Source organism: Pseudochaenichthys georgianus, chromosome 23 (assembly GCF_902827115.2).
Source record: "Pseudochaenichthys georgianus chromosome 23, fPseGeo1.2, whole genome shotgun sequence".
Lineage (NCBI taxonomy): Eukaryota > Metazoa > Chordata > Actinopteri > Perciformes > Channichthyidae > Pseudochaenichthys > Pseudochaenichthys georgianus.
In genome coordinates this window covers 5,896,482-5,911,724 of record NC_047525.1, presented here as the reverse complement: position 1 = coordinate 5,911,724, position 15,243 = coordinate 5,896,482, and the positions used below count along the sequence as shown (strand labels likewise).

The following is a 15,243-nucleotide window of genomic DNA, read 5'->3' as shown; positions in this document are numbered from 1 at the left end:
AACAAATCAATCTCATACACACACACACACAAACAATGGAAGAGCAGTGTGCAGCTCTGTAGCTTTTCTAAACAAACTGACAACATAGGTAACTTGGAGAGGAAATAAGAAGAGAGTGGAGGAGAGGAGATAAGGAGTATTTGAGATAAAAAAAAAAGTGATTTTTGGAGAAAGGTGGGAGAAGCAAAGCGGAGGAAAGAGGGACAGCCAAGGCCTTTAATGGCGCGTTTCCACTGCAGGCCTCGCTCGGTTTGGTTAGGCCTTATTAGGCCCGGCTCACTTTAAGGCTGCGCTTCCATTACAGTTTAGGAACTGGGGCAGTTACTATAGTAACGCAGTGTAGGCGGAGCCGTGACGTCATCTTCAATGAGAGCCCCAGAAAAACAACACAGCCGTTAGCTGTTAGCCCTCAGAGCTCACAGCTCTTCATATCTGTTCAGAAACTAGACAAAAGTTAATCAAGTACAACCACAGACTGCCTGTGTCATGGCGAATACAGTTGCTGGTTTATTTATGTCTGTAGGCCGTTGTTGTGAGTGTGGACGGTCGGAGCATATAACTTTAGCTTAGCCAAGCTCCATTTAGAAAACACGCATTTTAAAAGGTTTTTCTCCTGCCGTCTGTCTGCAGACTTGTCAAAGCATTAATTCATGGTTTTTACTAACCGGTATCAGTATGTTGTTACTTCGGCATCATTTAGAAACGTGTATTACAATTAAATCACGGTCAAATATGTTCATCTTGTTGTAGTTGTAGCCCCCTTGCCAGCGATTCTCTCTCTAGTTTAGCATACTCAGCCCGACTCAGCCTGGTTGTTCCTGGCCCTAGAACCACGATTTTATGGGGCCAGAAAAACTGTGAATTAGGACCCGCTAGCCGGTACTAGGCCAAGTGGAAACGCAACCAAAAACGGGCCCCGCACGGCTCGGCACGCTTAAAGCGAGCTACCCGCTGCAGTGGAAACGCGCCATAAGAGGCTCTTGGAAACTAAGCTAATGGATTCCTTTATTCCTTTGGTCTATTCACATGCTCTCTTTACACACTCAGTCGCTTCGCACTAGCCTCTGCTCTGAATGAATGGAGGGGGGGGGGGGCAGAGAAAGAAGGCAGAGATATGTAAACATACTTGTTTCTATCAGCGCTTCAAGTATACTCCTCTATTGGATTTGTTGCACAACTGGAACAACTCTTTCATTAAAGGAAAATAACGGTCATTAGATCGTATAATTAAAAGTTCCTGTTTAACTTTATTAAAAGTTCATCTTGCCCTGCAACTAAAAGTCATTGCCAATTTCAGTTACTGTGAGTCAAATATTCTATTATTTGATTGACTTAAAAAAATCATTTAAATAGAGCAACATTTTAGACAAGCTAGTAATGTTTTCATATCTGCTAAACTAGTGAGGAACCTTTAAATTGCTTTAAAACACTTTTTCTGTTAAGTTTAGATTTTGATGCTTGCATGATATAAATGTACACATGACATATGTCATAGGAAACACATTTATATCATAATGAAGACATATGAAAAGGTACAGAACAGCACAGGAAACAGAAGTTAGAAAACACTAGAAACCCGCATCAGGAAGTTTCTGATGGTTAACTTTTCACGCATTTGAAGAAAGATCGCTCTGAAACGGCCTACTCTGCACTGTTGTGGTCACGTCTGCAAAACGTGTGATATTCTAACAGCTGACAGACTATGGGGGTTATTCCCTATCTTTATTCAAGAGCGTGGTATTTCAATTTGAGAGCATACTTTATGTATTTATTTCCCTCAAACCCTGTCCTCGCACTCAAATAGTGCCTGCTTGCACTGAGATGTGCTCTGCTTCTGCTCAAACTGTACGCTTGCACTCAGATATATTGCTGCCTACAGATTTGTTCTGCTCTCAGATCTATTCTGTGCGCGCTCGAAACTTTTGTGCAACAATCCTGTCAAAATCCCTCAACCAATAGGAGGCCAGGTGTCCTTGCGGGTGCGTTTGCTTTACTTATTACAGCGTCCCGTAAGGGCGGTTACTCTTTGGTTTATAAACTCCCGCCCTCCACGGCTTTATAGGTACTGCACTTGTTTGATTTACAACTACCTTACATAATAGCTACGTTCAGTGGCGGACTGGGACTAAAAATCAGCCTGGGAATAAAATAAAATCGTCCCTCCGTTGCCTTCTGCACATAGTGCGAGGTGGTTGCTATGCAACAACAATAATGCCCCTTTCACACCAGCGCCTTTTCAGCTCCGGCTCGGAGCTAGAGCCTGAAAAGCGCCGGGTTTTCCTGTTCACACCGGAGCGGCGCCGGCTCTTAGCTCCGGAATCCGCTTCATTTCCAGCTCCAAAAAATTGTCGGTCCAGAGGCAAGAGCTTTGGAGCTAAGAGGCGACGTCGCTTACGTCTCTCTTACGTCGAGGCGTGCAGGAAACTAAACCCACCTCCCATGGGTCGACTGTTATGCCTGCCTACAAGCAGTAGTGCCTATAAACACACTTTATAAAGTCAGGCAGCACTAACCAGGCTTCGTGTGATTCTGTTTATTTGTGCCTTACTTTGACCATCCGTTCACTGTTATCGATCATTGTGGAGAGAGGCAGACGTGTTGTTTTGTATTATTGCAGCTATCGGATGCAAGTAGTCAGTTTAGCTTCGGTTGCTATGCCAACATCACCCGTTTTATACCAGAGAAACTTTCATAACAGCGTTGTGATACCAAACAGCGTCAATTCAGACTGACACACATTCACTTAGGCTAAGGGGAACTGGGGATATGCATCAGCTGCTTGTGTGAGTCGGACAGTGAATACTTTAGAGCGGCCGCTGCAGTGTGAGCTAACCGGGAGCTAACGGGAGAATAAACTCCCGTGGAAGAGCAGCCAGCTCTGCAGCGGTCGGTAAATGCTGCAGAAACACATTAATAAACAATGAACCACGGCACTCTGGAGCAAAGCATAAGGTTGGAGAAGTCGTTATTCAATTTATTCTGGCTTCGTGTGATTAAAAACAACACGATCATCGACCCGACGCTGTTGTTGTTGTTGTGTGCGCCGTAATGGGTGCCGTTGGGGAGCAAATCAGCGATGTACACGGTGACGTCATGACGCAGCAGGGGCAGCTCTGGGGCGCCAGTGGGCGGTGTGAACAGGGCGGGAGCTGAAAAGGGAAACCGGAGCTGAACCAGAAAAGCTCCCGCTCGGAGCTAGAAACTGAAAAGCGCTGGTGTGAAATCCGCATAACAGATAGCGAATGTCGTCGTTTAGGTGCTTTTTTTTTCTGGAGATAGGCACTTCTCAATCCACTCCTCCATAGTAAGGCCACCTCGGAGGTCGAAGTTAACCTTAAATGTTTCCATCTTAAGCTTAAGTTAGTTAGTTTCGTGACGGACGTAATGTAACAGTTGTAACGGTTCTCAGACGCGGAGGGATACTGATTTGTGAAAAGTAACAACAACTATTCCCTGGATATACGCCATGATATACGCTCATTATATCACGGCTAAGAAACATCAGATTGCTTGATTTGACTTGTCCGTTTTATAAACATATACTAACTGTGCTTAACCCCCCCCCCCCCCCCCCCCCAAAAAAAAGATGTAAATCAAACAGTACAGTACATGCTATGTTATAAAGCCGTGGAGGGCGGGAGTTTATAAACCAAAGAGTAACCGCCCTTACGGGACGCTTTAATAAGTAAAGCGAACGCACCCGCAAGGACACCTGGCCTCCTATTGGTTGAGGGATTTTGACAGGATTGTTGCACAAAAGTTTCGAGCGCGCACAGAATAGATCTGAGAGCAGAACAAATCTGTAAGCAGCAATATATCTGAGTGCAAGCGTACAGTTTGAGCAGAAGCAGAGCACATCTCAGTGCAAGCAGGCACTATTTGAGTGCGAGGACAGGGTTTGAGGGAAATAAATACATAAAGTATGCTCTCAAATTTAAATACCACGCTCTTGAATAAAGATAGGGAAAAACCCCCATAACGGAGATGCGTTATCAAATGATGTTCACTTGCATTTTTGTCAAAAGTTCAAACAGTGTGTCAAGCTGTTTTTCTCAGGCCCCATGTGTGGTCAGCCCGGGTTGTCTACCATCACTGGCTGAATTGAATTATAGTACGATCTTGTTTTAAATGCATCACAACCTCGCTTCAGTGTTTTCATCTCTGTTTTGTCCTCATTAATTAAATCAGAAATGATTGAAATAATCAAAAATCTTTCTCAAACGGCTCCTTGTCTTTGCACTCTCTTTATTTGAACCTTTGTACTCCCCTTCCGTTCCTTGTACCCTCTTACTTCCTATCAGCCAGAGCGTAAAACAGCATGAATGCCAGTTTCCTGTGAACACTGCACTTCCACTGCCACACACACATGGGCGTTGCCCCCCAAAAGCCCTGTGCAGACTTCACAGGCCCCTCCAGGGTGCGACTGAGTCATGTGTGCTCGCAGACACATTTCTTCACAATGACTTGACACAAGCTCAGATGGGCGGAGGCTGCCAGGGCAGCTGCTGGGCACACAGAGCGAGATGGAATGGAGAAGAGAAAACAGTATTAGAGGTAGAGGTAGGCAGAGAGGAAAAATAGATGTAGTTGTTAGTGGGTCTAACCTACTTTCCGTCTCCTGGCGGTGCTGCACTTCCCTAGCACGCTGAATAATTCACACAAACAAACACAAAGACATTCTCCTGCTTCAGCAGAGGGCACTGATTGGCAGATGCCTTCTTGCACAAGCATTGGGGGAACAGATTTGTGGTCAGGAAATGTTGGTGTAGTGGCAGAGAGGCAGTACTGATAGTCCACACACACACACACACACACACACACACACACACACACACACACACACACACACACACACACACACACACACACACACACACACACACACACACACACACACACACACACAAAGCAGGATGTGCTTCCCTCTAATTAACCATCAGGCTTTCCAATCTGTGTCTGTCGCTGTGTCTCATGCCGGTCTCAGTACACACTGTTCTTCAAGTCACACAGGAAGCAGCCGAATATCACAATACGACACAAAAGGCAGACAATGTGGTTTTGAATTAAAAATAATAATATGCATCATCCTTATATGGTTTAATGTGGTTCTGATTGCTCACGCATCTGATGGCAGTGTGTGTTTGGTCAGCAGCACGGTCACGCCGACAGCAGGAAGCACCTGGCCTGAACCAAAAGCATTCAACAAGCCAATTACAAGCAACCACTCTCACTTTTGGGAGCCAACGTCCTGCAGGACCTCAAATCTCAGCCTGGCGTGTACAGTAGACTTACAGTATGCAAGACAAAACAAAGTGGACAAATATGTCAAATCATGAGGAAAGGCACAGAAGGGAAAGAGATGGAGGAGTTGCCATCACAACACAGTGCTACGATACACACACACATTTACAATATCTGTCCTGGAGTAACACACTGGGTAACACACTGAACCCCTGTGGTGCTATTCTGCAGCTGACCGCCATGTGACTTTCCCTGTGAACATCAGCATGACATCATGTTCAAAGCGGCACCTCCCCTTCCTCTTCACCATCAGCTGTGCCTCTGAAAGTAGCTTGAAAAACCCTCAACCTCACTGTACACAATATGGATACTATCAACTGGGACGTAACGACTGAAAGCACAGTTTGCCATGTTTGCATTTCACTTCAAATGGATGCCTCCTCTGTCATATGGAGCACACTACTTCCCGCTGCGCAGCTCGGCCTGCGGCAGGAAGCAGATGTGGACACACCACGTGTAATCCCAATCATCTGGGACAGGAGCTCATTGTGTGCTTAGTGTGTGCATGTCTTCATCACTTCCCTGATAGCCTTCACCGGGGGTCAACCTGTCCTCACAAGCCTGACTCTGCCTGTGTGACGCTCTACATCTCTCACTCTGATGGGAGCCTCGTCTGGACTAACGTGGGTGCATCCATTTTGCCTTTCTGTGTGTATTTACTGATATTATAATAATGTAATACACTACTGGTGTAGTTTCCTGTCCAACTCAAGGACGCACAGTTGCTGCCGACATGTTTGGGTGTAAGTGATGTGTGTGAGTTACCATAGTAAAGATGGCTCCTCAATGAAGCACACGTTACACACACACACACACTATTACTGTGGAATGTCCTGACTGTAGTGTGTGCTCTCTTATCTTGATCAATAAGGTTTCTCGGTGGGTCAGCAATCTTTCATGTAAACTTTTTACACACACACACACACACACACACACACACACACACACACACACAGCACACACACACACACACACACAACACACACACACACACACACACACACACACACACACACACACACCACACACACACACACACACACACACACCACACACACACACACACACACACACACACACACACACACCACACACACACACACACACACACACACACACACACACACACACACACACCACACACACACACATACACACCACACACACACACACACACACACACACACACACACACCAGAGTGGAGATATTGCGTGGCGTCTCTTCTGAGAAACACGCAGCTCGGGGGCATAATGCTGGTTTCTGTTTAGAGCCGTGGGGAGGGGGGTGGGGGAATAAGGAGGATGTGACACCAGAGGATATTGGGAAGTCTTGTTACAGTAACATAAGGCGGGCTTACAGTTGTTGCCACACACACGCATACACTAACAAAAACAGCAGCCGACCCCCTGCTGTGTACCCCCTTACGCCCACGCACACACACAAACAAGCTAATACAAGCACAGAGCCGCACACACACCCACCAGGCTTCTAATTGGAAGCTGGCTGAGCCAAAGGCATGTCAGGAACTAGTTAAGGCTCCATCCTCGTAAAGTCCAAATGAATTACATTTAATCCCCTGTTTGTCAAAATCCCAAAGATATTTATTAATATGAAGAAAAGAGGTGTGCATCTTCATATTATAGGGGCTGAACACGGAATTATTTTAGGTCATTGTATAATAAATAAAAGGATTTTTCTATTATCAAATATTTGGCAACCAAGTCATCCATTAGCTGTTAAACGTTGCAGCCACTAAACTACCATGCTGTTAAAGGAAGATGGGGCTCTTGCATCCCTGACCAGCAAGAGTGTGTGTGTGTGTGTGTGTGTGTGTGTGTGTGTGTGTGTGTGTGTGTGTGTGTGTGTGTGTGTGTGTGTGTGTGATTGTACAACCATAAAGGCTTCCAGAGTGTGTGCTCCAGGCTCAGATGTGCAGGCAATTCAAATGTACACACCACACACAGAAACACACACACTACTAGCATGTTACGCATTTTCCCATCTCCTTTTCTTGCCCCCCCCCTCTGAGTGTGTTATGTCTGCCTGACAGGACACATGGTTTGAGAAGCGTGTTTGCACTTTTTTGCTTTCTTTGATGTGCTGGTTGGGAGTAATCTGCCCACAAAGGTGGGGCACAAACACACACACACACACAGAGGCTGATCTCCAATGTCTAAACTCTGTCTAGACTACAAAGTCGAGCCCAGTGTTCCCAATAGCAGGAACGTGTGTGTGTGTATGCCAGCGTATTTAGAAACAATAGTACAGGTACACATGCCAGACTGATTTCCTGTATATAATCTGATCCTTTTACATCTTCCACATTAAAACACTTGGTAGCTACATTTGCTGAACCTGTGAGAGGATTCTTACACCTCTATAGGACACTTCAAGTATCTCCTGCTCAGAGGTTGCGCTAGACATTTTCACTGCCCGTCATTTTGACGGGCAGGATCGTAAAATTGTAAGATTGTTAGCGCCGTGTTATGCATGCCCACTGCACCTCGTGGGAGTGCGCACAGCGTGAAGCAAAAACTCACAAACATTTCAGTGATTTGTACGGCAACGTTGGGTTTGGAAACGGTATCATTTCCTTTTTGGCAGGCATGCTTAACACCGGAGCCTCGCTGCGGGGAAACTTTGGCGCTGTTCCGAGTTTGTTCTAATCCGTCAAAATGACGGACTGCTTTCAGATTTTTCCGTCATTGTTAAAAAAAATCCGTCATAGACGGAAAATATTCGGTTAACGCGACCTCTGCTCCTGCTATCTCATACATAGCATGCAATACCCAGGCATCTGTTCATAAGCAGACGTCTGTTTCTATGCAATATGGGAGCACATGAACAGACGCCAAAATGGCAATGTGCTCTCAGGTCCATCATTGACAACAAATTAGATTTTGGATTAGTACAATGTTGTGTATTCTGTGATAAGACATACAGTATAAAATATAAAAAATGTCCCACTTCCAGGGTTTGCATATCAACTGGGGACAACCGTGCACAAATGTCAAACGTGTTCAACAGTGTGAGGAATTTGGATGCAAGTAATAGCTTTCTGTCAGGCTGCATGGCGGCCGAGCACAGGGGTTCCCCCCGGGGGGTTGCGAGATGATTAAAAAAAAATATATATATATATATTATTATTATCATCAGTGTTTCCCACATAATTTGATTCTATTTGTAGGGGCTTTGGGGGGTAGCAGGCTGAACAGTGTGGGAACCCCTGGCCTAGCAGACACAGAGATGTCCCATAACACAGTTTGTATGTCCTCAAGCTCAACTCTAAAGACATATACAATCAATTAACTGCATTATCAAAATGTGACCCGACATGAAAGACCACCAGCGTCCCTAAATTGCTTCTCTCTCTTTGCCCTAATTGAAGTCAAATAGAGAGAATGGATGTGCCCACAGGAAGTGACATCAAACCTGAAGGGCGAAATACTGCCTTCATAACAGCAGCAGTTGTCGCTGTGCAGAATGTGTGGTTCTGCGTTCACAAACCCGAATTATGAGTCAGCAACATGAGTTTAGAATGTTCTGGTCAAAACTAAATGTAACCTTATTCAAACGGAAAAGTCAACATCAGTGGAGAAGCGTGTGGCAGCAAACGACCTGGACTTTAAGAAAAAGGGCGAGAAAAACCAAAGGGTTTACGAATCTGGTGATATTGTGGGTTTTCTTTCATTCAGATCGACTACAATTTAGAAGTCCTATTTGGCCGTCATAACGAAAACTATGTTACATTCTTCTGTTATATTTTGGAGGAAAATTCAAGGTTTAGATCAGGGGTGTCCAAACTTTTTTCTCCGAGGGCCACATACAGAAAAATATACGAAGGGCTGGGCCACTCACTAGAGGTGAGGTATAGTGCATCGTAAGTGAAGTTATAAGTCAGCAAAATCAATCAAATGTAGGTAAATTACGCTTAATACTTGAATATGCTTTAAGAAGAACAACAGCCTACATCATAGCTCTCAGAAGGGGAGCAGCTCATTCCTTGTTTGTTTGTAGCCTTTATTTAACCAGGTGAAGCCCCTTGAGATCAACAGATCTCTTCTTCAAGGGTGACCTGCAGGACATTAGTTACACATGTAACATAAAGACAACAGAACAACAATAATGATGACATACAACATAATGTACAGGGTACAAACTCTATTTACAGTGACAGGTACCATGAGCATCAGACAGCATGGCACCCAGCCGAGTTTCAGAGTGATGCAGGGGAACCAAAGTGCTTAGTTTTAAACATGTTTGCAGCTGCATGTTTGCAGCTGCATGAGCTGCACATCTAAAAGCTTTCTTCCCTAAGACAGTCCTAGCACCTAGCACATTTAATAAAACAACATCATGAGATCTCAGGCAATACGTACTTTCAATTCGTCGAGAGATCAGAGAGCAGATATAAGAAGGTAGTTGACCCAACATGGCTTTATAGATGAACATGTACCAATGACTGAGCCTCCGTACAGCTAGTGAAGGCAGACCTGCCTCGGCATACAGGGTGCAGTGATGAGTGAGTGCTTTACAGTTAGTAACACATCTCAGAGCACTGTGATAGGCGGCATCTAACTGTTCCAGGCAATGGGCAGGTGCATTCATATAGATCAGATCACCATAGTCCAGCACAGGTCAAAAGGTCACAGTGACTAGCCTTTTCCTTAAAACAGAAGCCTCAGATTGCTTATCGGAAGAGGAAATAGGAATGATATATTTCAAGCGTGTTATGAAAATAAGTTATTGGGCTATTTCTTATCAAGTTAGATTTGTTTTAAACTTGAATTGACTGAATTAGTTTGAAGAGTGGGCTTCTTAACACATGAATACTGTGTAATATCTGTTTTCATATATATTTAAGAAGTACAATACAAAACAAGCACGACTTTCATTTTTGGGCCATACTCCATTATACTTTTTTAATTTGCTGAGGGCCGATTCAAAATGGCCCGCGGGCCGCATTTTGCCCCGGGGCCGTAGTTTGGACACCCCTGGTCTTACTTTGTTAGTTTTTGGTTCAAAATAAAAGTGTGTACTGGCCACAATCACACAACACATGTGTGTTTGGTGGCACAGTTGCCCTTTGCCCGCAATTATTTCTGACCCTGATTCTGGTTGTTTATATTGTTTCTTTTTGAGCAATGAGCAAGTATTCCCCAAATATTTTATCTTCTTTTAAAATCTTCTCTGGATGGTTCCATAACAATGTACCTGTAACGGGCTATTTGCACACACAAAAAACCTCCGTCCTCGCTTACATAAGCGCACTAATAGCTGGTTTGGAAAGCGGTTGGTTGACAGAGCTGGTTGATAACTACCCTTTAAAACAAGTCAGATTGCCATTGTTTGTTTTGTGAACAGCGAGTGCATCGATGTTCCAATGATGCAGAACCTGCGTTATAAGATACACTTCCACAGTAAATATTACCGTTCATCCCTTTTGTATCCCCTTGAATGAAGCCATTATCATCAGACCAGATTGGTTTGTTTTGTTGATTACAAGCTGCATGATATCATTGCTGAAGCTTACATCTCTAAATCCACCAATGTAGTTATTTCGATGACTAAAACACCAGGGTTACAACTGAAGTGAGTCTAATTTACACCTTGAAGCTGTCTCCTTACACTTCATGGAACACTCCGATGTAATCGCACACATGCACCAGTATGTGCCATGAAATGAGATCAGCCGTCTCCACATGAATGTTGCTAAACAAAATTCTTTATAATTAACAACACCCTGTTATAAAAGAGACGGTCTACATGGGTCGCAATTGTTTTTCAAAGGACACATTTGGGTGCCAGAAATGAAGTGTTCTTGTTCCATGAAGAAGCTGCAGAAGAAGAACCATCAAGGCAATTCACGGACTTGTTGCCTTCGCAGAGCACTGTAATTATTCTTATAAAACACTTTCTATATATAAACAACAATAGGCAGTTAAAGTGGGTGTTATGTCAGGGTGTTCTGGTGACTCAGTGTGCAAAGGAGCACACCCCATGCGCTTGTGGTGTTGTGAGTTTGACTCCAGCAATTGAAAGCTTGACTTAAGGCTTGAAATTACCAGCTAAAGCACTGACTTGTGTTGCCTGTGGCTGATGATCAGTTGTAATTGTGCTCGGTACACTGGCACAGACACAACCCGCCTGTTCTCCATCAGAACAACATTTCTGGTCTACAGGCCGGTTCTGTAGGCTGAATAATGTAGGTGCTACTTTAAATTCACTACCAGATCCTTGAAGCTCCACCAAATAAATACCATAAAGCTGACACCCCACAAAATAACTTAAAGGGGACCTATCATGCAAAATGCACTTTTGTACGTCTTTTACACATGAATATGTGTCCCCGGTGTGTCAGGGAACTCACCAAGTGTCAGAAAACACAACCCTCTCTCTTTTCCTCCATACCCAAATCTCTAAAAACGGGGCTGCAACGGAGCTGATTATTATTTGAATTTTTCTGACGTCAGAAAAGGGGTGCTCCGCCTATATGGGCAACCCTCCACCTATCAGGGGAATGAGAGACCGCTCGAAAGCGCTGGAGACGCTGTAGTACATATGCCAGGCCTGTAAGTGGTGCTGTAGTCTGCTACAAAAGCAGAATCAGCCCTTGCAAAAACAGGGCTGGAAAAGAGCAAAAAGAGCGAAATGAGGCATGGCTAAAATGCATGATCTGTTTGGTATTTTGAAAAAAAACTTCACAGACATGTTTTATATAGGTATGGCCCTACAATATATGTTTCAAATATAGCATGATAGGTCCACTTTAATTACTGTGAATACCCAGATTTAAGAAATACTTCTAATTGGAGCACACACATTACTTTTTCACATCAGCTGTTTAATGGTCATGTTACTGCCTGAAGGGATGAGTGCTAGGGCTCACAGAAACTCATTGTAGAAGGGAATTACTGGGTTTCATGCCAATAAAGCTTATCGAAAAGAAATTGAACAGATATCACATGAAGAATTAAGGCATGACAAGCAGTGATGTCATAACGTTTGAAACGCGGGTATCTGATTAAAAAGCGGGGGCTGACGGGATGTTTTGTTGGGGAAATTGACATTAAGAAGTCTTAGAAAATTAACTGTCAGCCAATAAAAATGCATGCTTAATATCAGTTTAAGCAAATGTACAACTACTAGATAATAATTCCAACTAAATGGCTATAGCATAAAGTTAAATAATAATTAGTTTTTTCTCATCACATGCACTTCCTCAATACCTCTCACAGCCCAACGCCCTGCATGGTCTGGTCTTAACGCCACCCTCGCTTCCTCCCAGTTTTATGAAACACTCGCTCGAAGCACAGGACAGGTCATGTTATCAGCCCACAAATGGACAAATATCCACACATTTCCTTACTTGTGAATCTGCTATGCTATGTAACAAATGTCGTGACAAATGGTCTAACTGTTATCCCAAGTGTGCAGAGGTGTCGAAAAAGCTGTAGTTTTAAAGCCAGAACAAAATGTTATGAAATGGGCCAAGAAAGAATGTTGCAAGCTCCAGCAAGCAGCTTGGATGAAGTAGGGAAGTAAGGAGAACGAAGTGTGTGTGCAACTGCAGGCAGAAAGAAGAAACAGTTCTGACGCTGATTAGCCTCTTTTTCAAGGAAAACAAACACTTCCCTTGCCTGAAACATTACATGTATCATAAAGGAAAGCTACACCTACAATCTGCCACTACAACTAATTCAAATGAACAAAGGCCTATTGTATCTGAACATTTAATGAAGGTTAGATTCACAAATTAAATCCCCTCAGTTAGCACAACATTTTCTCACATCAATCAGCCATTAAAACAAAAATGACCACATGATGTTGCAAATATCTCAGCAATTTCACAAGCCTGGGACTTGCCCTCTTTGGGGGTCAGAGATGGGCCACAGCAACATCCAGTGATGCATGGTGGGTACACTTATGACTGCAGGTCAGTAGCGGTCATCATAAGGCTAACTTAATGTTACTTTAACAACAAATGTCTATTTCACCTCAAAAGGGCCTTTCCACGTGTAACTAGATTAACAAAATACCGTAAAATATGCCTTATAATTTGAGCTATGGGCCTTACACTTGTTTGCCAGTTTTTGTAGGTACATGTAGCCAGTCTAATGCAACACCCCTCACGAAGGCTAGACTACTCAGTTTAGTTTGAATGACCTTTATTGTAATTTAAGAGGCTGCAGAACATTTGCATTTAAATGTACATTTAATTGCATTGCAAAATGTCTCTAATACGTTGTGCACATCATTTTATCAATGAGTGTAATAAACTGGCAAGTCTATATTTCACAAACGTTGGTTTAACAGTCTTTAGGTGGATGTGTCTCCAACTGCAGTACATATCTGTTCAAAACTACTACTATGAGCAATCATACCTAACATATTTCATAGAGAAAATACCATAACAAAACTGTCCACAGGGATAACACATCCTGCTAAGTGAGGACAATGAATCATGCACTGTATCTTAACAGTCAGACATGGCTATCAGACATAAGCCACAATAACACTTTATGGCAGCATTCACTGATAGGCTAAGCTATCCAACAAAGCAATGTCTAAAATGAGCCCAGGGGTTGGAGGGTGAATGTGTGTTGTTTAGCTGTTGTCTCTGCATTTTAAAGAAACAGGAGCCGGTGGTCTGTGGTTTGGGAGACAATGCTAGGCCGCCATGTAAAGCCTGGAAATGGGAGGAAAAGGAAGAGGGCAGTGTGGCCGCCCCTGCCTCACCTCCTGGGGGAGACAGGGACCGGGGAGGGGGTGGGATATTGAGGGTACGTGTGGAGGAAAATGTGGACATTATGGGGGAGGGAGGTTTGGTTGAGATATATAGAGGTGAAGGAGGCTAGGTAAGCTCATGTAAATGTAACCCACCATAAAGTCGCTGCCGAAGTTGTCCTCTCCCCTCTCCTCGTCCCCCTCGCTCATGGCCTTCACCCTCTGGATAAACTTTCTCAGGATGCCGGCTTGGTCCATCCTTCAGTCCTCTTGTAACGTATCCTTTTCCTTTTAAAAACAACCTCCCGAAGTAGCAAGGGGGGCAGAAAATTCAAAAATAAAACAACAAAAGATGGACACAAGGGAAAGGGAGGAGGGGGGGGAATAAATAAAAATAAATAGGCTTCACGGATCTTCCCAGATAGTCATCGTCGGTTCATAACACAACACCTTTTTTTTTATTATCGCCCCATGTTGTTTCTCCCTTCTTTCTTCTGGGCTGTTTCACGGTAACGATAAGTCCCAGAGAAAGGCAGTAGCGGTCGGGGTTTCACGTCTACGAACAAGTTAACAACCGAGGCGTCACATAAACTGTGAACCCTTGGCTCAGTAGGAAAAGAAAAATTAAGGAAAAATACAAAAATCCCAGGTCTGGTCAGTCTATCTACCCCTCCCTGTCTACCTCGGTTGCCACATTCACACACTGCTGCTCGTTATTTGCTACTGGGGAACATCCGGACTGGGCAAAACCGAGGGAGAACAAGGCCCTCCCCTTCCAGCATTCAGTGACCTGTGATTGGATAATTTACACACGAGCTCAGAATCCCATTGGCTAGTATGGATGTAGCTCCACAAAAGAGCCACGTCTGATTGGATACAATGTATGCCTGTCGTTTTGACGCTATTTATTGTAAAATAAATACAACGACTATGATTTACAGTAAGTCTAATACTGTAATGTATATTGATTATGTCCATTGTGTAGTTATACTAATACATACAGTAATCTCAGTAAAGTGTATTTCAGACTTTCATTTGAGAGATATATTTTATAGCTTGAGTATTCATACTGCCAAGTTTGTGATAATGGGTTGTGAGTGTATGTAAGCTTTTTAAACACAACTAACTACTGGATGTATCAAGGACACATTCTTACCTTTCAACAGTGTATACTCAAATATAAAAAGTTGTGTCAAACTTGAAACATGTTTTTA

General features: G+C 43.6%; 1 protein-coding gene across 1 annotated transcript in view; it reads right to left on the bottom strand.

The window, feature by feature from the left end:
• Positions 1 to 14,736, bottom strand: part of LOC117468360 (tyrosine-protein phosphatase non-receptor type 12-like) — a 63,827-nt gene extending 49,091 nt beyond the window's left edge. Inside the window, 1 exon segment of the mRNA XM_034112430.1 lies at positions 14,186 to 14,736. Within this exon segment, the coding sequence (XP_033968321.1) occupies positions 14,186 to 14,287 (102 nt within the window). The 5' untranslated portion in view covers positions 14,288 to 14,736.
• Positions 14,737 to 15,243: the final 507 nt, after the last annotated feature.